This window comes from Plecotus auritus (assembly GCF_963455305.1).
Source record: "Plecotus auritus genome assembly, chromosome: 5".
Taxonomy (NCBI): Eukaryota; Metazoa; Chordata; class Mammalia; order Chiroptera; family Vespertilionidae; genus Plecotus; species Plecotus auritus.
This window is the reverse complement of record NC_137776.1, coordinates 85,795,525-85,820,440: the sequence shown is the minus strand read 5'-3', so window position 1 is coordinate 85,820,440 and position 24,916 is coordinate 85,795,525. Positions and strand designations below refer to the sequence as shown.

The 24,916-nt window shown below is 41.5% G+C and overlaps 1 protein-coding gene and 1 pseudogene across 5 annotated transcripts in view; one reads left to right on the top strand and one right to left on the bottom strand.

The window, feature by feature from the left end:
• Window positions 1-23,946, bottom strand: part of DPP10 (dipeptidyl peptidase like 10) — a 728,831-nt gene extending 704,885 nt beyond the window's left edge. Inside the window, exon 1 of one of the 4 annotated variants that reach the window (XM_080667876.1) lies at window positions 23,329-23,946. In XM_080667876.1, coding sequence (XP_080524002.1) covers window positions 23,329-23,400 — 72 coding nt within the window. In that variant the 5' untranslated portion in view covers window positions 23,401-23,946. Of the gene's footprint in view, window positions 1-22,909; window positions 23,214-23,328 lie in introns of those variants that run through there. The other 3 variants (XM_080667877.1, XM_080667878.1, XM_080667879.1) reach the window with 3 other exon arrangements.
• Window positions 11,639-12,102, top strand: LOC308248586 (uncharacterized protein C9orf85 homolog; annotated as a pseudogene). The gene has a single exon. The product of its transcript is annotated as an uncharacterized protein C9orf85 homolog (transcript).
• Window positions 23,947-24,916: the final 970 nt, after the last annotated feature.

Here is a 24,916-nt window from a genome sequence, read left to right as displayed (position 1 = left end):
ATGCTTTTGTCCTTGGTTATCCCTTAACTAAAATTGCCTGTTTGACCAATAAGCAATGTGAGGCTGACATTTCAGAGCTCAAGAATCTAATCCTAGATTGTATTTACTTATTTTCAAATATTTGCACCATCTGTGATTCTATATTAGTTTTTTTTTTTGGATTCATCATTACAGGTCAAGGACTGTAGCTCTGAGTAGGAATGAAGCAGTACTCCAAATGTAGAATGTATTACATGCATGAGATGAAAATTAACCACGGATGGGGAAAGAAAAAAACAAATTCAGGAAAAGCAAATGCATATAGAGTACTCCACCTTCAAAATGCAAATTCTGTTGGTTTTCCTGGACTTATAAGAAATATAAAAAAGGCCCAGCCAGTATGGCTCAGTGGTTGAATATCAACCCATGAACCAGGAGGTCAAGATTTGATACCTGGTTGGGGCACATGCCCAGGTTGCAGGCTCGATCCCCAGTGTGGGGCATGCAGCAGACAGCCAATCAATGACTCTCTCTCATCATTGATGTTTCTACCTCTCTCGCCCTCTCCATTCCTCCCTGAAATCAATAAAAATATTTTTTTAAAAATATATAAAAAATGGATGTCACATATTTTCTTGATCAACGCCTAATGTATGTTTGTTTTGGAGCCAGAATGATTCCATATAATCTCTGTGTCAACAAAAATAAAAGCTCAATATTAAAGGTCCTCTGAAATTTTTCAAAGTACCAAAAATTTGGCTCTAAAGCTGGTATTTCCAATATCTTGGGATCTCCACATTCAGCATAATTTATTTTCCCATCACTTTACCCAATTCATATTAATAGCCAAAAGAAAGAAAGAAAGAGAGTAAGGAAGAAAGGGAGGAAGGAAGGGGGGAAAGAAGGAAGGAAGAAGCACCATCATTTTTTGGCACCATCTGGATAATAAGCCTGACTCATTAATGATCCTCACAACAATTCTTCAAGGTAAGCATCATCTTATTTCCACTTAAAATATTAGATTCTGACATTGCATGACTTGCTGAAACTTAAATACTACTTAAGTAAATAGTATTTAAGCTGAGATTAAATGAATAAAAAGCCCTAGTTCTTTCCACTAGAAAAAAATCTTGTATGACTCAAAAATTATTCTTCTTTATTTATTTAGCATGTAAAAGTGTCACAGATCTCATAATGAATTTTGGTACTCTGACAAAATAACAGCTTCTAGAAACAATCTTACTTTCCAAGAAATCCAGCAAGTAAAAAAAAAAAAAAAAAAAAGCCTCTCGTTTCTCTCCAATACCCAAGAAAGCTTTAAAATTCACCTTCATGCTTTCCAGAGTTCCTAGGTGCAGCCTTCCTTTCTTAGAAGGAATTCATCCAATCACTAGCCCATTGACTACTGAACAGGGACTTCCAATGCTGACTGTAGAGATCAATGGGTTCTCATTCCTGCTGAGGGAAGGCAAGAGGCTTAGTGTCTGCGTGTGTGGTGGGAAATGCTGCCATTTCCTTGGAACAGTGGACTCACAGTTTACTTTCAGAATGGCTTTATGGCTTTGGGTGGCTTCTGGCCATGGCAAGTTGGAAAAGAGGCTTATGTAGTTCAATGAAGTCTTGTGGCCAGGTGCCAAAAATGTAAGAACTATTGGCCTAGAACCAATACATCACAAAGGAGAAACCAAGAAATGCCAGGTGAGTTTTGCCTGCAGGTTCAAAACTCTTAAGAATATAAAGGTTTTTAAAAATTACTCTGATAGGAAGGCAGACGAGCCACCAAGACACCAACGAAAGTTCTATATCAACAGCTGAATCTGGCAGCATAATACACTGAAAATGGTCATAATAAAGAAACAAATACATTAGGTCCAGCAATTAAAACAGTTTCTCAAAATTCTACCATCATCTAACACTGAAGGAAGAATTTTTAAAGACAAGGCCACTATGGGCATCATAGTAGTCTTGATGTCAGGGACTCAAGCCTGGACAGAGCCCAGACTTCAGAAATGTAGAGGCAGAAGGAACTAGATTTGGCTGTGGGGATGGCACAGATGTAAAGAGAGACCAAAGAACCAAAATAACCATCCTGGAACAGACAAGGCTCTGAATTTGTGAGCAAATACACATGGGCATCATCCCTGCTGGATGCATGAGGTCACTTGGGCACAGAGAGGCCCTGTAGCGCCCCTTTGCCCTGTTCTGTGAGTGGCCAGTGCAGAAGAAGCTCTCACAATGCCACTGTGGCACTAATGTTGGGTAAACCTCATTTTATTTTTTTTTAATTTTTTTATTATTTTTTTAATTGTTTGAAGTATTACAAATAGTAGTACATATGTCTCCTTTTTTTTTTCCTTCCCCATTGACCTTCCCCTGGCCTCCCCTTCCCCCCAGTACATGCCTTTACCTGCCCCCTCCTCCCAGTGTTTTTTTATCCATTGGTTATGCTTATATGCATGCGTACAAGTCCTTCGGTTGATCTCTTACAGCCGCCCCCCCCACCACCCCGCAACCTCCTCTGCCTTCCCACTGTAGTTTGACAGTCTGTTCAATGCTTCTTTGCCTCTGTATCTAGTTTTTCCCCATTTTATTCCTTTAAAAAATCTTGCCTCTGCAGACTAGAAATAACATATAATAACAAAAAATGTTTGAGTCCCAATTTCCATGTCCAACAGTTCTGAGTCCCCATTTCAATGTCAAACAGTTCCTTATGTGTACATGTCAGCAATGATATCTGGATGGTGGGCACATGGTGGCAATGCAGGTCCGACCCTCTCTGGTTTGGTCCTAGGCAACTTGCTGCATCGCATAGTAAACCTCATTTTAGAGCAACTGCAAACACCTCCATAGATATGAATGAGGGTGCGTCTCTTCCATTTCAACTCCAGGTTCAATACGCATCCACCTATCATTGCTGATATGATTGTCAAGAAGTGTTACACACCTATTTCCTAGGATCAGAGGAAAGGAATAGCTCTGATGAAGATAATGGATATCACTTCAAAATATACTCACTTTTTTTCTTGGCACACTTATGTTTTATAATACTCTAAAAAGAAGAAAACAAGTGACAGATACCATATATTTCACGTACATGTGGACTCTAAAGAACAAAATAAACAAACAAAAAAACCCAGAAACTGACTCTCATATATAGAGAACAGACTGATGGTTGCCAGAGGGGAGGAAGGTTGAGAGACTGGGTGAAAATGGTGAAAGAGGTCCAAGTTGGTAGTCACAAAATAGTCATGGGGATGTAAAATACAGCATGGGGAATATGGTCAATAATCTATCCTATCTAATAAAAGAGTAATATGCAAATTAACCATCACTCCGCTATACCCACAAGCCACACTCACAAGCCAATCAGGAGCGAGTATGCAAATTAACCAAACCAAGATGGTGGCTAATTTACATATCCAGGAGTAGAGCGAAGACTGAAGACAGCATAGAAGGAAGCCAAGCACTGCAGAAGGGAGTGAAGCTGCGGAGAAGCAAGCAAGTAGGGCTGCGGAGATGGTAGGGAAGCAAGCGGGGCAGGGAAGAAGGGAGGGAAGCAGGCGGGGCAGGGAAGAAGGGAGGGAAGCAGGCGGGGCAGGGAAGAAGGGAGGGAAGCAGACCGCCGCAGGAAGCCCTATTGCAGGAATCTTCCTGCAATGGGCCTTAGTATATATATAAAAGCCTAAGCAACCGTTACGATCGAAAGACCGGAACAACTAGAACGACCAGTCACTATGATGCACACTGACCACCAGGGGGCAGACGCTCAATGCAGGAGCTGCCCCTGGTGGTCAGTGAGCTCCCACAGCCAACCTCCCATGGCCGGCCAACCTCCCCTAGTCCCTCTCTGCGGCCAGCCAGCCCCGATCGGCCCAATGGAGGGGGGTGGGGCGGCCAACCTCCCATGGCCCCTCCCCCTGGCCGGCTGGCCTCCTGCAGTGCCTACCCCCGCTGGCCTGGCCCCAATGGGCCCCAATTGCTGGAGAGGCCAAGGGACCCCACCCGTGCATGAATTCATGCACTGGGCCTCCAGTAGTATTAAACTAAACTAGAGGCCCAGTGCATGAAATTCATGCACTGTTGCGGGGGGGGGGGGGGGTCCCTCAGCCCGGCCTGTGCCCTTTCACAGTCCAAGAGCCCTCAGGGGATGTCCGACTGATGACTGAAGCCAGCAGTCAGACATTCTTAGCGTTGCCATGGAGGCAGGAGTGGCTCCTGCCACTGCTGCTGCGCTCGCCAGTTGTGAGCCCAGCTCAGGGCTTCTGGCTGAGTGGCATTCCCCCTGTGGGAGTACATTGACTACCAGGGGGCAGCTCCTATGCTGAGCATCTGCTCCATGGTCGTCACTGCGCATCATAGCGACCGGTCATTCCGCCATTTGGTTGATTTGCATATTAGCCTTTTATTATATAAGATATGTATGGTAATAGGTGGGTACTTGAAATATCAGGAGGATCACTTTGTAAAGTATATGATTGTCTAACCACTATATTGTACATCTGAAATACATACCAAAAAAGATTGACTGTAAACTGAAATTTTAAAGAAAGACCCAAACAAGTAAAATGTACAGTCCTTTCCATTGAAATCCCTAAATGCTAATGGAATAGATTTTAAAAATCTATTAATAAATTCACAGACATTATGAAATGGAAATTATATAATACCTAGCCAAATTATCTCTTTCTACATTGAAAAAATTATTCATGAATTTCAGACTTTTCTTCTTGAAAATATGTTTTGACCTTTATTCAAAAGATGGCTTGCTTTCTAATCTTTGTTTCTGTGTCTAAGAGAGAGGAATTGTTATGCAAGTTTGTGAAACATTGGTTTAAAAGGTTGCCTCATTAAAAAAAAAAAAAAAAAAAAAAAAAGACTTTCTAGCATGTGTTTCAAAATGTGTGAATGGAAATCTATGGCCACGTCTTGCATTCATTAACTCATGGAAACTTTTCCTAGGGGTGAGATGTGATTCAGGGAAGTGTCAGTACCAGAGTTTTAACTCACTAGATTCCCCTTGCCAAATGTAAACCCATGTACCAATACCAGGAAAGACCTACTTCTACCCTGTACAAACCTTATTAATGCAACTTCAAGTGGTCTCTCTGGTCCATTATGCGAAAATAAATCGCAGGAAAGCCTGCCATTCAAGTTCTCAATTATATAATTCAGATTCGTCATGGTTATGTTTTCAGAGCAGAGACATCTAGAATAAGAAATTGAATCTTCATTTAGCTCTCAAAAAGGGGGTGGGGAAAAAGATAATAAAAATGACTTTCTCCCTCACTTTTCTTCATTTTCTATCTTGGAACCTGATACATGGGTTTTTATATTGACCTGAGAAAATCGGTAAGTATGACAAATTACAATAATATTAAAGTCAGATCATATTCAGCTTGGTGAGAGAATACACAGCTTGGCTTGCACTGCTCTCCCAGATGTAAACTCAGTTTTGATTGTACACTTAACTAACTTCTCTTAAGTCTGCACTCAACATATCATCATGTCCCAGATGCAAAGAATTTCTAAGCCAATCATTTCTGGAAACCAAACTTCTGGAAAGAGAATATTAAACCATGAACGCTTCAAAGAATATCTTAAGCCTTTTGGGAAAACAGATGATCTAAAAATAGCAGTAATCAGTCAGGTTGTTATGCATTTATTTTTACCTGGTGCTCTAGAATAATCTAACCAGGAAACACTCAGCATATTTAGATCACACATGGTATGTGTGCATTTGATAATGTATACACACACATATAAGTCTTCAGCATTTTCATTAATGTAAACGCAAAATTACCTCGCAAAAGAATGAAGTCATCCTCTCAAATGATTTAGAAGCATTGCAGCAATAATAATAAAAATGCTAAGTTCTATCATGGGCTTGATGTTACACAAACATATTCACACAGACTGTCTCTACACAACATTCCCATCATCCTCTGCCTTTAACAATGAAGGAATTGTCTTAGAGGGTTGGCCAGTTTGCCCTAGATTGTGAGGGAAATGGCAGAAAAAGGATTCAATCCTCAACATATACATCTCCCAAAAATATAATTAAATCTGAAAAAAAATTGGCAATTCCAAAAATACTGTCGAATGTACTATTCTGGTTAATTGAATAAGCACATTATCTGAAAGTTGGTTTGCAATTTTCAAATGGACTACAGCATAACAAACTTGAAAAGAAAATGAAAATCATGTTTTATTATGTAGAAAACATTACGAAAAATACTATTACCATCAATTACTAAACAGAACAGTTCAAAATATTTATTTTATCGGTTTGGGATAAAAGCGAGTTTTCTGTATTTAGCCTGCAGTGGGTACATATTTACCAGTACAAATGGGTATATCTGAAACCTTGAGGTTCAGGACAACTTAACAAAAATGAGTCTACAGTAGATCTCTCTTAAGTATCCGATTCTTCCCACAGAACCTACTTCAGAACTTTCTCTCCCATCCTGGAAATGACAAGCATGCCTTAAGTTAATAGCTAATAAATAAGAACATCTACCAGGTAGAGAAGAAGGCAGGTGTACAGTTTAAAAGCCTAGGTGCTGTCTAGATAGAGGAGAGCAAATAGACTAGTTACTGCCAAAAAGCTTTTGGACCACATCTGGACACACTGTAGAACACTAGTGTGATGAAAATCATCAGTATGGAGATGCAGGACTCTCAAGGGGGTAGCTTACACCCAGCAGAAACATTACTAACTTTATGTGATGACATGTATTTATGAAGTTTATATTCTCTCCATCATTTATTTGTCTTTTTGGGAACTTTTATAGGTTTGCGGGTGGGAACATTTCCCAACTTTCTTAGCTGATGTATGTCTGAGTGTATACACTCATTGTAATATTTCGGTAATACGTACACTTATTTAGAACACACTAAAGTCACTCAGCCACGATGAAAATATATGGAGGTTCTGCTGTGGGTGAAATGCTATCAGACAGCATCACATGCTACAGAGTAATCATTTGTGAAAGAGTTGATCCATGCGGCACATGTCATAGTTGTCTTATTTTAAGAAATTGCGACAGCCACCCCAGACTTCAGCCACCACCTCCCTAATCAGTCAGCAGCCATCAATATCGAGGCCAGACCATTATAATGGCATATGGCTAAATAGGTTATGACTTACTGAAGGCTCAGATGATGGTTAGCATTTTTAGCAATAAAGTATTTTTATGATGATGCAATTTTTAGACATAATGCTATTACACGCAAACAGACTACAATATAGTGAAAGCATAACTTTTATATTCACAGGGAAACAAAAATATGTGTGACTTGCTTTCTTGCAATAGTCTCTCTATTTTTGTGATGATCTGGAACCGAACCCACAACATCTCCAAAGGAAGCCTATAGGTGGAATATTAAGAAAAGCTGTGTGTTGAGGATCCAAGATGGGTGCAGGTAGGTGGAAGCTACACACACACACACATCCTCCTGGCACTGAACTGGATGTATAGCTAAAATATAGAGAAAGCTGAGTAAAGAACTGAAGGATACCCAAACAGGAGTATTAGATCCCAGCATTTACAGAAGATACTCAGAGACTGGAAAGAAGAGCAGAGGTACAGAGAAGGCTAGTCCCTGCACCCAGTTGCAGTGGCTGAGAAGCTGGGGGGTTATCATAGCTGCAAAGTCCCCCCTGAGTAGAATGGGGTCTCAACCCCACACCAGGACCCCCAAAGCAGAGCACCAGGGCTGGGAAGAGGAGCCTGCAGAGCATCTGCCAACCAAAATCAGCAGGGACTCTGTCCACTGGGAAGAGGAGGGAGTCTGCTGGAATCCCAGGTGCTCTCCTAAAAGGCCACCACACAGGAGCTTGCTCTTGGGCACTCACCTGCGCCCCTCGCCAGCCCCAGGGCTCCCTGGTAGCTCAGTGTGCCAGGTGGAGCCACAGGGCACCGAGTTCCAGCATCTGCCTAGCAACCGCCTGGCAGGACCGAGCCAGCACCAGGCGATCTCCCTACCAGTGCGCAGGGTCAAGGCTGTGTGCGTGACTCCGCAGGCCCCTCACAACCTGCCCACCTGGGGCTCTGGTAAAGGGGTGGAGACTCAGGGCATACAGAAGCCATAAAGATATGTGGGCATAGTGGCTCTGCAGAGAGACGTAGAGGGTTGGCTACTGAGGTCCTGGTCCTGAGCCATATCCTATAACATCTTCCAGGATCAGGCAGCATCTTCCAGGGTCAGGCTCTCCTATTCTTACAGCACCAACAGGTGTAAGTGCACTAAGATAGTCCTCCAAATACTGGGAACACAACCCTGCCAAACTCAAGTCCAGCAGTAAGCACTGTTGGCTGCACCAAACAGGGACTTGAGGTGAGCTCTTTTGGGCAGAAACTATAGATAGACTATCAGATGGTCATTGAACTGAGTGGCTTTGGGACAAGGGCTAACCTTTCCCACAGGTTAGGCAGGTGTCACCCCCAGCGAAAGACTCCCTTGTCAGGGTCTCTGGCAGCACTTAACAGTGGAGCGAGGGAGAGGCAAACAGCTTGCTCCCCTCCTGTAGGATTGCGCCACCCCCCATGGAGGTCTGCCTTTATTTGCATTCACAAATTCTACTAGTTCCATCCTGATAAGTACAATTCTGTAAGGGGCAGGGAGCACAGCTCAGAGCTGAGACCTTCAGTGCCACCCCCTCAGGGTTTCTGGTGGCACACCTAGGCATTAGGGGGAGATGAGCAGCTCCCTCCCCTCCCAAGGGCAGGTGCCACCACCAGCAGAGGGCTGCACTGATCTGTTCCTCCAAGTCCTACTAGTACCATCCTGGTGGGTGCAGTTACTCAGGGGAAGAGGCACAGCTCAGAAATAGAACATTCGGCGTATCCCCCTTGGAGCTGCCTGCCAAGCTAGGGTGAGGCAAGTGGCTTGCTACCCTGCCAGAGACCAGCACCACTCCCAGCAGAGGGCTACCTTGATTTGTACCTCCAAGTCCCACAGGGGGTGACTGAGCATAGCATGGAGCTAGGACCTTCAGAATGTGGCTCTGTTTGGGTCTCTGACAGTGCAGTTGTGGAGCTAAGGGGAGAAGGCATGCAACTTGCTCCTCTTAAGTGGTCCAGTGCCATCACCAACAAAAGACTTCCTTGATCAGTTTTCACAAGCCCTGCTGGCTCAGTTCTGCTGGGCTGTTTCACAAAGAAGAGGAAGCTCCACTCAGAGCTGGGACATACAGAGTACATCTACCTCAGAGGCTCCAGTCCAGGGCTCCAGCAGGTATGGCTACAGAGCTAAGAGGAGGAGTGCAGCTCATCCCATTTCCACAGCCCACTGGTGACCTCTTCCTATCTTGCAGAGCTTGCTCCTGCAATGGGCACAGCTGAATGCACCCAACCGGAACCTGTGGTGTGTTTATCCTTGGGGAACAAGAATGGGACACTCTGGCAGAGACTGAAAGGTACAGAGGCCACATTCTCCCCATTGAGTGCAGGACCACACTGCCCGCATTTTGGAACCCACTAGCCCCATCTTCCTGAACTGATTGCCCTGACCTAACAAGCTTGAGCCCTGTGGAAGGGTCAGTGGGGTGCAGCTCAGCTGGCTTGGGCCCACTCTACAGTCTTTCTTCAAAAGAATCTGGAGGAAGTCCAGGCAAACTCGAGGTGGGGCAGAGTAGCTGACAGATGGATGCCGACATCAGGGAGCCTGGGACTTTTACTGATCTCCCCCTAACTCAGAGCTCTAGGAAGCCAACCCTTCCTCACAGATTGGCCACTCCCATGCAGACCCAGATACTGTAGATGCAGACAGAAACAATGAATATTGTGGCTGATTCAGACAGGTAGCCCAAGCCCAGTTACACACAATGTCTGACAGCAACCTGTACCTGAAGCACACCCAAGTCAACTCAGAACCAACACAACCAGTGGTGGGCTTCAGACAACATGAGAGCTTGACCCAACTAGCCACATAAGTGACACACACAAAAGGGGATTCCGGCAGGTACCAGGCTCTGCTGGAACAACTCAGACGTGGGGGCAGCCCCTGCATAGTGTCACATACACTGTGATCGAGGTTTACCCTTATAGCTACCCAGCCTGAAAGGTTAACTCCACCCACAAAAGAACCAACAGCATTCAAGGCACAACTACAACAGTTGGTGCACATAAACCACAACAGACATTCCTGGAGCACAAAGCTCAGGTGATCTGGAAGATTGTGCCACTGAGACCAATAAGACACCTCAAGATTGCACATGCACAGCAACCTCCATGCTGTGGTCTGGGTTGAGCCTCACCATCAGCCAGCCTGAGGGTCCATACCACCCAAATATGGGTCAACAACAATCAAGACCCAATTACAATAAGAGGGCCCATATAATCCACATAAGGAACATTCCTACAGCACCCACCTCAGGAGATCAAGGAGACTGCACCACTGGGTCCCACAGAACACCTACAACATAAGACTACCCCACAAAGACTGGAAGTCATAGCAGTTCTATCTATGAAACAGACACAAAGAGACCAGAAAATGGGGAGACAAAGAAATAAGCTCCAAATGAAAGAACGGAAGGATTCATCAGAAAGAGAGCTAAATTAATGGAGACAAAAATTTATGAGATATAGAGTTAAAAGTAAAGATTATAAGGATGCTCTAGGAACTCAGCGAGAAAGACAACAACATGAAGAAGGACATAGAAACCATGAAAAAGAACCAGTTTGAAATGAGTAATACCATGTCTGACATCAAAATGCACTGGAAGGAATAAAAGCAGGTTTGATGAAGCAGAGGATCTAAACACTGATTTGGAAGACAAGGTAGAAAAAAACACCCCATCAAAGCAGCAAAAAAGAAAGAAAAATTACAAAGAATGGGGATATTTAAAGGAATTTTGCAACTACGAAACATAACAACATCCATACTATTGAGGTACCAGAAGAAGAAGAGAGTGAGCAAGGAATAGAGAACCTATTTGGAGTAATACTGGCAGAAAACGTCCCAAACCTGGTGAAGAAAATAGATTTTTAAAAAGTCCAGGAAGACTAACCAAGATGAACCCAAAGAGCCCCACACTAAGACATATCATAATTTAAATTGTAAAAGTTAAAGACATGAGAGAATCTTAAAGGCAGAGAGAAAGACACTTAGTTATCTGCAAGGGAGTTCCCATAAAGCTGATCGCTCAACAGAAACACTCCAGACCAAAAGGGATTGGCAAGGTCCTGCATGAGAAGCAAGGTCCTGCAAAGAAGACTACTCAAAAGGGATTGGCAAGGTCCTGCATGAAAAGCAAGGTCCTGCAAAGAAGACTACTCTATTTAGCAAGGATATCATTTAAAATTGAAGGCAAAATAAAGACCATCCCAGACAAAGAAAACTAAAGGAGTTCATTGCCACCAAACTTGTGTTGCAAGAAATGCTAAAGGCACCACTTTAACAAGAAGAAGAAAGATATAGAGAAATATAGGTATAAATAAAAAGAATGGCAATAAATATCTATCAATAATAACCTTAATTGTAAATAGACTAAATGTTCCAATCAAAAGATATAGGGTAGCTGAATGGATAAGAAAACATGACCCAGAAAGCTAGATAAGTTCCTTCTGGATCAGTGACAGAGGCATCTTCTCATTGAGAGAGTTTCTGGCTTCTTGCATCTTCCTTGCCCCAGTACTTGGTGATTTTGATTTTTGCAATGGGCTCTCAGAAAGGGAATGTGGCCTATCCCAGGACTCAAGAGGCATCAAAATATATTTAGATTCAAAAATGACAAGTGTGATAAGAGTGTTCAGACCAAGAAAATTAATACAAAACTTCATGCTGAAATATATTAGTACTGTAAAGCAGTATTTGAATGGTGTATAAAATACAGCAAATGCAAACCATTGTCAAAGCCTTAAAAATGAGCTAAATGTTTACCAAAGATAGTGAGATTCTTATCACATAATGTGTAGATCATGTGCCTGTGAACTTGAAGTTTGCACAAAATGTGGAAAGAAGATATTGTTACTCTAATAAATAACCAGAAGAGACAGAAAACATTGAATATAATCCACATTCCAACTGTAGAAGAAGCTGCGGAAGAAATGAAGAAGAGAGTGATAATTTAGATTTTGATATTGATTTAGATACTCAGAAGATGACAATCAAATAGATTAAATATCAGTCTGGTCAGTGTGGTTCAGTTGGTTGAGCATTGTCCCATGCACCAGGAGGTTGCTGGTTCAATTCCGGATCAGGGCACATGCCTGGGTTGCGGGCTCGATACCCAGTAAGGGGCATATAAGAGGCAGATGATTGATGTTTATCTCACATTGACGTTTCTCTCTCTCTCCCTCTTCCTTCCTCTCTCTCTCTGAAATCAATAAAAACATTTTTAAAACTTTTAAAATATTAAAAATCAATGTGAAAACAGGAAATTCTGAACAACTTTTGACTTTGAGGTTTTTACAAAAATATACTGTGAAGTCCTAATAAAGATTTTGGAATAACCTATAGAAAATGACAATGTTTATACATGGACAATATAATAGTGTATGACATCTAAACCTTATGCAAAGTTTTCTTACAATATTGTTAAGTATCATATGAGAGCATATCTGCCAAATGAGCACTGAGGTATCATAATGCTGTTCAATGGAATTATTTAGAAGAATATTCTACCAAATATCAAAATAAACAAGATTCAGAATTGATGCTTTTAGAAACTATCTCATGAAAAAAATCAGATGACATTATTGCTAGCCTCAAAAATTGGTCCTTAGTATGTACCTTTTGATAAATTTATCTCAAATAAATGACCCATAAAACAAAAGCCCCCTTATTTAATGTTAGGTTGCTTTATAAAGCAAAAAGGTTATTTTTTAATAATAATCTTTAACAAGTATGTAGCAGTTTTCAAAAGTATTTTTTTATATTTTATTGATTTTTTTACAGAGAGGAAGGGAGAGGAATAGAAAGTTAGAAACATCGATGAGAGAGAAACATCGATCAGCTACCTCCTGCGCACCCCCCAGTGGGGATATGCCCGCAACCAAGGTACATGCCCTTGACTGGAATCAAAACCTGGGACCCTTTAGTCCACAGGCCGACGCTCTATCCACTGAGCCAAACTGGTTAGGGCAATTTTCAAAAGTATTTTTATATACATAATCACATTTCAACCTTTTTACTTTTGTAAAATATACATACAGAAAACTAAATAAAATATATATACATATAGTTTAAGAAATAATTATAAAGAAAACTCATACATCTATCACCCGTATAATGAAACTACTCCTAAAAATAAACCAGCTTTATCTGATTTTTGAACTTTTCTTTCTCTTTTTATTTTGAAAAATCTCAAACCTAAAGAGAAGTAGCAAAATAGGAAGCTAATCAATGATCCTTTCCCATCATTGATGTTTTTATTTCTCTTTCCCCCTTCTTTCCTCTCTTTTGAATGTTTTTGAGTTTCATTTGTGGGTGTTTTTTTTAATATTTTTTTATTGATTTTTTACAGAGAGGACGGGAGAGGGATAGAGAGTTAGAAACATCGATGAGAGAGAAACATCGATCAGCTGCCTCCTGCACAATCCCCACTGGGAATGTGCTCGCAACCAAGGTACATGCCATTGACCAGAATCGAACCTGGGACCCTTCAGTCCGCAGGCCAACGCTCTATCCACTGATCCAAACCAGTTAGGGCTCATTTGCTTTTTAAAAAATGTTATTGTTGATTTCAAACACATGGAGACGAGGCTAAATAGCATATTATCCCATATAATAAAACCCTAATATACAAATCGACTGAACGGTGGAACGACCGGTCACTATGACGCACACTGACCTCCAGGGGACAGACGCTCAACACAGGAGCTGCCCCCTGGTGGTCAGTGCACTAGCGCACCGCTCAGCCAGAAGCCTGGCTCATGACTGGCAAACACAGCGGTGGTGGCAGGAGCCCCTCCTGCCTCCATGGCAGCGCTAAGGACCCCTCGGGGGATACCTGCCTGCCAGCTTAGGCCCGCAGGTGGACATCCCCCTTGGGGTCCCAGACTGTGAGAGAGTGCAGGCTGGGCTGAGGGACACCCCCCCGCCGCCCCAGTGCATGAATGTCATGCACCAGGCCTCTAGTAAAACAATGAAAGGGTAACCAATGCAATGAAGGAAGAAATAAAACATTATCTGGAAATAAAGGAAAATGAACACACAACAACCCAAAATCTATGGGATTAAAAAAGCAATCCTGAGAGGGAAGTTCATAGCATTTCAGGCCTAACTCAAGAAGCAAGACAAATCTCAAATAAACAATCTAACTCTATACTTAAAAGAACTAGAACAGAACAACAAACAAAGTCCAGAGTAAGTACAAAGAAGGAAATAATAAAAATCAGAGGAAAAATAAATGACATAGAGACTAAAATAAATAAATAAAAAGATCAATGAAACCAATAGGAAGTTCTTTGAAAAGATAAAAAAGATCAATGTACTGTTAATCAGACACACCAAGAAAACAGAGGACCCAAATAAGTAAAATCAGAAATGAAAGAAGTAACAAGTGATATCGCAGAAATACAAAAAATTGTAAGAAAATACTATGAACAACTATATGTCAACAAATTGGACAATCTGGGCAAAATGGACAAATTAATAGAAACATAGAATCACCCAAAACTCAGTCAGGAAGAATTAGAAAAACTGAACAGACTGATTACAACTAATGAAATTGAAGCAGTAATAATAATAATAATAATAATAATAATAATAAAACTCCCAGCAAACAAAAGTCCTAGAGCAGATGGCTTCACAGGCATATTGTACCAAACAGTCAAAAAAGAACTAACACCTATCCTCCTCAAAGTATTTCAAGAAATTCAAGAAGAGAGAATGCTTCTAAGATGTTTTTACTAGGCCAGCATTATCCTAATTCCAAAAACAAATAAAGACATTACAAAGAAAAATAAGTATAGGCCAATATCCCTGGTTCACATATTAATAGTTGGTAAAATCCTCAAAAAAAATTAGCAAATGGAATCCAGCAATACATTAAAAAGATCACATACCATGATCAAATGGGATTTAATCTGGAAATGCAAGGCTTGTTCAATATTTACATATCAATAAATGTGACATATCACATAAGAAAATGAAAGATACAAATCACATGATCATATCACTAGATGCAGAAAAAAATATTTGACAAAATCCAACACACATTTTTTATAAAAACTCGTCAAAGTGGGAATAGAGGTATCATACCTCAGCATATTAAATGCCTTATATGACTTATATTCAATGAGTAAAAACATCATGGTCAATGAGCAAAAAGTAAAAGTATTTCCCTTAAAATCAAGAACAAGATAGGGATGTCTGCTTTCACCACTCTTATTCAACGTAATACTAGAAATCCTAGCCTCAGTGATCAGAGAAGAAGAAGAAATAAGAGGCATCCAAATTGGAAAAAAAAAAAAAAATAGAAATAAAATTGTCATTAATCACAGATGACATGATATTGTACCTAGAAAACCCTAAAGAATCCACCAAAAAAATACTATGTCTAATTAATGAATCTGGCAAAGTAGCAGAATACAAAATATTCAGAAATTGGTGGCATGTTTATACACTAATAATGATCTATCAGTATGAGAAACTAGTAAGAAAACTATCCCACTTATCATTGAAAAAAAAATTAACCAAGGAGGTAAAAGACCTGTCTTCATAAAGTTATGATACTGAAGAAAGAAACTGAGGAAGATACAAATAAGTGAAAGTATATAACATGATCTTGGAGAGGAAAAATTAACATCATTAAAATGTTCATAAAACCCAAAGCAACCTACAGATTCAATGTAATTCCTATTAAAGTATCTATTAAGCCCTGGCCATGTGGCTCAGTTGGTTGGAGCATCTTCCATACACCAAAAGGTTGTGAGTTTGATTCTCAGTCAGGGCACTTACCTCAATTGAGGGTTCGGTCCCCTGTGAGGGAACTTATGGGAGGCAACCAATCAATGATGTTTTTCTCTCTCTCTCTCTCTTCTCTTTCTTTTTCTTGCTGAAATCGATAAAACATATCCTCAGGTTATGAATAGGAAAAAAAAACCTATTAAAATACCAATGGCATATCACACAGGTCTAGAACAAATGTTCCACAAATTTATATGGAATAAAAAAAAAATAACCCAATCTTGAGAAAGGGGAACAAAGTTTGAGGTATCACACTACCTGACATCAACTTATGCTACAAGTCCCTAGTATTCAAAATAGTTTGATATTGGCACAAAAACAAGCATATACACCAATGGAACAGAATAGAAAGCCCAGAAATAAACCCACCCCTATGTGGTCAATTAATATTTAACCAAGGAGGCAAAACATACCATGGGGTAAAGACAGTATCTTCAATAAATGGTGTTGGGAAAATTGGGCAGATACATGCAAAAAAAAAAAGAAAGAAAGAAAAAAGAAACTAGATCATCAATTAACATCATATATAAGAATAAACTCAGAATGCATAAAAGTCTAATGTAAGTCTTGAAACCATGAAAATCCTAGAAGAAAACATAGGCAGCAAAATATCAGACATCTCTTGGAGCACAATTTTCATCTACATATCTCCGAGGACAAGGGAAACAAAGGAAAAATTAACAAAGGGACTACATCAAACTAAAAAGCATCTACAAAACAAGAGAAAAAATCAACAAAATGAAAAGGGAATCCACTCTATGAGAGAATATATTTGCCTATGACAGATGTGATTAGAGGTTAATTTCCAAAATATATAAAAAAAACTTAGACAACTCAATACTAGGAAGATAAAAAATCCAATTAAAAATGGGCAAAGGGACTGAATAGATACTTCTCCAAAGAGGACATATGAATGGCCAATAGACATTTGAAAAAAAAAAAAAGGTTCAGTGTCACTCATCATCAGAGAGAGGCAAGTTAAAACAAAAATAAGGTATGACCTCACATGTGTTAGAATGGCTACCAATAAACCAACAAACAACAAGTGCTAGTGAGGATGTGGAGAAAAGGGAACCTTCGTGCACTGTTGATGGGAATGCAGATTTGTGCAGCCACTGGGAAAACAGTACGGAGTTTCTTCAAAAAAATAGAACTGCCTTTTGACCCAGCAATCTCACTTCTTGAAATATATTCAAAGTATCCTGAAACACCAACCAGAAAAACATATATGCACCCCTGTGTTCTTAGCAGTGCTATTTACATTAGCCTAGATCTGGAAATGGCCCAAGTGCCTATAAATAAATGAGTGGATAAAAAGCTGTGATACATTTGCACAATGGAATATTATGCAGTAGGAACTCATCTTTCTTGACAGTATGGATGGACCTGAAGGTTATTATGCTAAGTGAAATAAGCCAGTCAGAGAAAAAAAATACCATATAATCTCACATATATGTGGAATCTAATGAACAAATTAAGTGATGAACAAAATAGAACTGGAGACATGGAACAGACCAAAAACTGTCAGAGAGCAGGGGTTTGGGGGGAACTGAATGACAGAAGGTGAAGAGATTAGCCAAGAACATATATGCATAACCCATAGGCACAGACAACAGTGTGGAGATGGCCAGAGGGAAGGTTGGGTGAAGGCTGGATGAAGTGGGCAAAGGGGTGGGAGATATTTGTAATAATGTCAACAATAACATTAAATTAAAAAAATTAAAAAGAAATGATGTGTGTATCTAAATATCAAATAGGAGTAGCTGTAGAAAAAGGGAATGTTATGTGAGAATGGTCTCTTGAATTTTGCTGAGCCCAACACTAGATCACTCATTCCCACCTCCAATGAGAGTAGGCACAGCCACCCAGGGGTCCTGAGGGCTCCTTTGTTCTGTATATTCTCCTGCCATACTTAAATCTGACCTCCTGAGATATTTCTATAAATTACACCTCTCTTGTGCAAACATCATCTTTCTCCAAGCTAATTATCTTAGGAAACGCATTACACTGAAAACAATATGCAACATGTGCAGCAACTAATTCACCTGTTAGTGTGAATTAGCCAATGTTTATTTTCAGCCTGGCACCTTATAGCACAGGGCAGTAAAGAAGTGAGTTTCCATTGAATTTGGAAGTAGGGCTGCAACAGACTATTCTAAAGCCGGCATGCCTGCCAAATCATGTCTGATGTCCAAACAAATGATATATATTATTAATATAATATTTATATGCATACAAACATGTATATTGAACAATGCAATGCTTCTACAAAATGTTAAAATAATACACCATCTGTAGGTGGCTCAATGATCCTCTAAGCTTTCTGTGCCCCTATTCCTAAACTATGCATGCAATGAGAGCACTTGGTATGACAAAGGCATTATTCAAAAGCTTTTCCACAGTATTTCTTTTAATCCTTACAAGCATGTAAAGGATCTACAGTCACCTCCATTCACATATGAAGGATAGAAAATAAGGTAGCCTGCCCAAGAAAACACAGTGATGACTGGTGGATCTGAGATATAAGTTTGAATCTGTGGTTCCAGTGCAGAACCCATAGACAGTAGTGAACAATAATTTCAGGTTGATGGCCCAGAAGTTCAGAGTCCTAGTTACAGCATCCTAGTGCTGTGTATGTTACACAGTACTCTGTAAATAATTAACAATTTGCCTATAACTACTAAGGCTTAAAACATTATGTAACCCTAAATGATTCAAGAAACCAAATTTTTGAAATTGGTTTATTTTTTATCAGACTGGGAGAAATTTGGTATCAATGTTCTGTTTCCAGTGTAATGCACTTCATAAGATAATTTGGCATTAATATTTAATGATACAATTTTCTTTAATTTGTCTTTATATAATTTAGTCTTTAAGTATGTAATTTGCTCACTAAAATTAACAGAGGGAGATTAGAAATGTATAAGCTAGGGATGTTATGTGGTATGTTCTAAACTCAGTGGATTAAATGTCATATATATGAATATATATTTCACACATATATATATATATATATACACACACACACATACATAATAATGAAATTAAGGGATATAAGAGAATTTGTATCTCTTAATTCATAAAGACTTCTACATATCACCTACATACAACCTACATTATCTTTTATAACCTATTCAGATAGAACTCTCCCAATAATTAGGTAATATATATATATTTATATTTTATGTTGAATGCTTAGAAGAAAAGTAATAAATCTTCTGTTAAATAAAGCTTTTCAGCATGATTTCTAAAAGCTATTTTTTAGGTTCTGTGTATTAAAAACAATAGTTTATAGACTAAACTATACCATATTTATATATTAATCAAGGAAACACGGAAGAATATATTTTTTGTAAGTTTGCATTCAGTATACATTTGAAATGTTAGTCAGATTTGCTAGACCAAAATTAAAGTAAAAATACTTAATCCTAATTTCTGTATGGAAATATTTTAGGTTAGTATTACCTATAGGTCAAAAGTACAATACATAGTTTACAAAAGCATTTTATACATTACATATTTAGTTACAATTTTATCTATGAATTACATCATCAAGAGTTGCTACATGTTCAATTGTAAGAGATTGGTTTTCTATTAGAATTAGTTATTTAAAGAAAAATGCATAACTAACATTTTGCAGTATAAATAGTTGCTTATAAAAATACACTTTTTTAGTCATATTGCCAAAGTAGAGTTGTGGTTTTTCTTATTTGTCTATTAATTTATTTTTGTTTTATGTCTGGTTTTGTTTTGGTTTGGCTTGGTTTTTTGGAGCCGAAAGGACGAACATTTTAGGAAATATTTTTACCCACTGGATTCAGCGGAAGGGTGCCACCTGCTGGAAACATGGGCAAATTCTAAAATAGATCTGAGTACAAATTGTACTCATCCAACAAAACTAAAAAGTCTGAGTTACCAAGAGAAAATGATGCAAAAAATTTATAAAAAACAAGTTTCTATGCACTTACCAAGACCTGCCTTGTTATTTTTATATTATTGCTATAAAAAGAGGAATGTTAACTTTAAAAACTTGAGAGCTATTTTTATTTGTTGAAGATTTAAAACAAATTATTCATCCATTTTACATTCAAGGCAAATCTGTACACACAAATGCTATTTTTCTAATAGAAATGTGTTAAACTGTGGTTGTGTAAAACTTAGATGGTATGGCTTCAGATGTAAATAGATTTATTTTTTAATTTCTTTTATCTTAAATGTCATAGACTAGGACTAAGTCTCATCGCCACCACTTATGAAGACAAGCTTGATCAAGATGCTTAGTCTCTTTAGTCCTCTATTCTCATTCCTAACATAGGAGCTACTTCAAAAAGTTGCTTTGAGGATCAAGTTGGAAACTACATTCAGTAAATGTTACCTCACCAGCCTGGAGGACAGACAGTACTCTGCTCGTGGCAAGCATTTTAAAAGTGATTTTAAAAAATAAGAAGTTACAACTACCAACTCAAGATTTTGAACTCCTCGATGGATAATGATCAAGTTAAGTGGAAATTAGTGTACCTAAACATATCAAAGCATTTATTTTTAGACATTTTATAAGTGTGGAGTGTTATGAAAACAAAAGTAATGGTAAACATTTCTTTAATAAATGAAACTTGAAAGGAAATACCACTAAGAGGATACAAAACATTTCCAGTGATTCCGAATAGGAACAGAAATAGAGAGCCCCTGCTTTTCTTGTTGCTGCTGCTCCCGGAAAGAGGTGCCTGTGCCCCTGGCACCCTGTGCCAGAGAACAGTAACAGGATGAAAGAGGGAGGCAGAGCTCTCTAAAGCACCATAACAACAACCAAATTATATGGTCATAACCATTTCGCGCAGAGAAAGGAGTATGGTCTTCTATCACGCTGTAAGTGGAAAGAGGTGTCTAATGGCTTCAGGACAAGGCGCTTTTGAGTTTTCATAAAATGAAAACCTTCCTGGCAGCATTCAAAAGCTTGAATCACTCATAATCAATACATAGCCTGTGATTAGCTGGAACACGCCCCCTATTTAACCATTAAGTAGGAATTCATAAAGCTACAGTTCTTTAAATTTTATGAATAATTTTTTTTTCCTGAAATATCAGAGAAGTCTGAATAATCAGTCATGGCTATATGGAGGTATTATATCAAGTCCCACATGGGAGTGGTGTGACAATTGCAAAATTAGACCACAATGACTAATGCTGTTAATAAAAACGTATTAATCTTACAGCAAGTAGTTTAAGCATTCACAGCCATTGTTCATATTATCTGGCCATCACTCTATATGTCAAGCTTTAGGCAAAGAATATAATAGATATAGGTATTTTCTGGGAGTCCTTGAAAACCCCCAATATTGCCAGGTATATTTTAATCAGACTTCCCTTCCTGTTGCAAAATTAATCTCTCTCTCATTTTAACTCAACCATAATATGCATACCACTGACATTTTAAAATCAGGTAAATACTCAGAAAGGCACTTTAAAAACTCAATTAAAACAGGAGTTCTGCAAGTGGCCACTCCCTGAATATTTGGAAAGGCCATGAACAAAAATGCATGCTAACAAGAAAAATGGATTCAAGCTTGAATGTTGTATCTCTTCACATGAATTTGAAGTAGCAGATTGGTCATGACCGAAGGCTTTGCTATGCACAGACAGCCTGTCCACTATTTACACATTCCCTGTGCACTGCTCAGCTTCTGCCTCCCCACCTCCACCGCCACTGAACTGTGTGCAGCACCTCGAGTAACCAGCTGGTGTCACAGGTTAGTGAGCAAAGATTTCATGTGGGGACTCTCACCTGACTAATCGTTCATATTGGTAGCATCATTCCAAAAGCAATAGAGAGGCTCAGTGGTGTGTTAATGAAATTTAGGGGCTGTCAGCCTGAAAGAGGATGTTAAATCCTGGCTCTTCTCCTGAAATATTTTTATAATCTGTTAACCAGTTGCTACCTCCTAGTGTGTGTTGGAGGGAGCAGGGAAATGTGACATAAGGGGAAAAGACATGTGTTTTAATACTTTCACACTTATCTCAGAAAAGGGAGCAAAGAGGATGGTTTAAGAAAACAACTGCTTTGTAAAGACTGCAACATTCACCCCAGGAAACTGGGGCGGGGGGGGGGGGGGGGGGGGAAGGGGGAGTGAGGAGGGGATGTACTTTAAGGCATTGAGTAATACTCATCACCTGTGTGGAGAGAGGGAAATGAGTAGGGGAGGGAAGGGGAGAAGAGAGAGACCACAAGCCTGACCTAATAATGGTCTCATCTGCCTCCAGGCCACTCCTGGGCCATTTAAACAGCTCCCCTCAGTGTTTAGAATATGCAAAGAGCAGAGCCTCTACTGGAACCTAGCTGCTTGCACCCCCTTTCACCCCTTTTCTAGCAATTAGCTTGGAATGTCTCTGCCAGAAACGCACAGGGTAGCCTTCAACAGGGCACTGGGGATCAAGGGCCCTTCTCCGGTACCCCAGCGCCTCTGCGCTCCAGCTTCCTGGTTATCCCCTAAGTAACTCGGGTAGCCCTCTCAGCGCACAGTCGCTAACTGATGTAAACGTGACAGGACCTGGAGCCCAGGCATCACAGCCTCCCTCCTCCTAACCAGGGCACCTTGGCGCTCCAGACCCTACAACTTTGGGGAAAGCGACAACAACTCCCCAGTCACCCCAATCCAGGGCCAGAGACGCAATGGAGATCCACCTTAGGGTTACGCTACAGATTCCTAAAGACAGGAACAACAAAAGGGGTGGTCGGTGTGGAAAGATGTTGAGGGGACAGAATTAACCCTCAGCCAGCACTGGTCACCACATCTCTGTAGACACAACATATCTGGACCAAACAAATCACGAAAGCCAATATCTTCCCAGCTCCCCACAATATTTGTCGTTTTGCTCCCCAGCTCGCTCCTCTCAACAGCCACACACACCTAGTATCCCCTCTCCCCCCACTTAGCCCCCGTCCCGGTCTCCTCAAAAGAAAGAAAGAGACGAAAGGAAAAACTCTGCCTGCCTAAAGGTCATTTTCCTCCTCCCGTACCTTTGGCCAGCGCTCCTCTCAGCTCGGCGGGCTCGAACCCTGCAAGTGGACACCCCCAGGAGCGCACCAATTCCTCCCGCGTGCATTCCTAGGTGCCAAGAGGCCTCCATTCTTTTGCCCGGGCCGCCTCTCCCGCCCACGGTGGCCTGCCCGCCGGAGCTCCCGGGCCATGCCCAGCCTTTACCTCTCTTCCCCCTTCCCCGCGGCTCTCCACCTTGCGCATCCTCTCGCCCGGCCCGAGCGCACTCAGATTCTCTAACTTCCTGCGGAGTCCATGGAGGAGCAAAGGGAGCCAGGAACCGGGGCGGGGGGAGAGTGGGGAGAGGGAGGCGTGGAAGCCAAGCGGCGGAGGAGGGGCTGGAGGAGCGCGGACTGGAGCCTCCCTTCCCAGGAGGGCCTGCCTGCAGCTACCAACTCACCTGGTCCGCGGGCTGCGCCTGGCTCGCCCTGGCCCCCGGGGTGGGCTGCTGCTCCTGCTTCATGGCTGTCATCGCCCGCGGCCGCGTTTGCGCTCACTTCCTTGGCGGCACTTCAGACTTGGGGACCATCACTTGGCAGGGATCGCAAGTCACAGGCGCCCAAAGCTCTCCGAATGGGCGGAAGGGAGAGAGACAGAGACGCGGTGGGGGGAGGGGTGCGCAGGGAGGAGAAGAGCAGCGGCACCAGGGAGGCTCCCCCTAGCAGGATCCCTCCTTCGGCTACCGCAGACCCTCTAACTCCCCACTCCCCCCGCCCCCACACCCCAAAGCGTCCAGAGCCTTGGAGACCAGACAGACAACACCAAGTAGCAAGTTAGTGGCACGGCGAGCGGCACCTCACGAAGCGCCGAAGGAACCCGGCTGGCATTCTACTGCATCCTGCGCCCCTCGCGGCCCCGGGGGCTCCCTCGCGGCTCAGAGCGCCAGGTGGAGCAGCCGGGCACCGCGCTCCAGCATCCGCCGCCGAGCTACAGCCTGGCGGGACCGAGCCCTGAGCAGCGCGCGAGCTCCCTACCCGCGCGCGCGCGGCCAAGGCTGCGGGGCTCCGCTGGCCCCCTCACCACCCGCCCCCCGCAAGGCTCCAGCTAAAACCCGGAGAAGCGGCGTGCGCCCATGCAAAGCCCTCGATGGCTCCAGCGCTGCCACTGGGCATGCTCCATCGCTCCAAGAGGACAGGGGCAATGGGGAATTGGGGACCCAGAGCCCCACGGAAGCCACCAACACCCAAGAGGTTGTTCCTATTTATGACCAGAGGCCCTGCACCTCCTGATTTGGGGCAGTGGACAGCCTCCAGCCTGGATTCCCTGCTGGCAGCCTGGCTGATGCCAGTGGAGATCAGAAGAGGTTGATTTAAAACATTAATTAGTAAGGATGCTATTCAAGAACTCAGTTGTTGTTGTTGTTGTTGTTGTTGTTTTTCTTTTCTTTTTCCTGGACACGTAGCAAAACCTTCAAATTTTAAGTCCCTTTCCATTCTTCTCTTCACTCAATACAACTCTCTCTCCTTCAAAGTTTGTTTATTGAGCATTTACCATGTGCCAAACACACTGTAAGGCTTGGAGGGATTGCAAGGTAGAGAGACTAAAGCTGGGCCAGTTTTACTAAATTCCCTGCCTGCAGGGCATCTATTACAGTGCAGGTCCTGGGAGCCTGGAGCAGGGATCTAATCAATGAGTCAGTGTAACTCTTTGGAGCTTGAATTCTTGTGGGTATCACAGATACAGTTTGCCACTTCCATCCAGATGAGCTAGCAATTCCCTTTCCTGGCTTGTCCTGGGTGCTAGAAAGGACCTGCCCAAAGTAGATGGGCAAGGAAGAAGTCCCTAAGCCTTAGGTACAGGTTGCTGGCGATTGCTCAGGAGAGAAATTGCAGGAGAGAGTTCAATATCCAGACCTTACTGGAGTCAGCACATGAGCTGTGAACAGGTTGCAGCAGAAGGGACAAAGAATATGGATGGGCAGGGGGAGGGGAGTAGCCTTGAGATGTTTGATTAACCAAGGACTAGCTCCCTCCTTGTCTGAGTAGCTA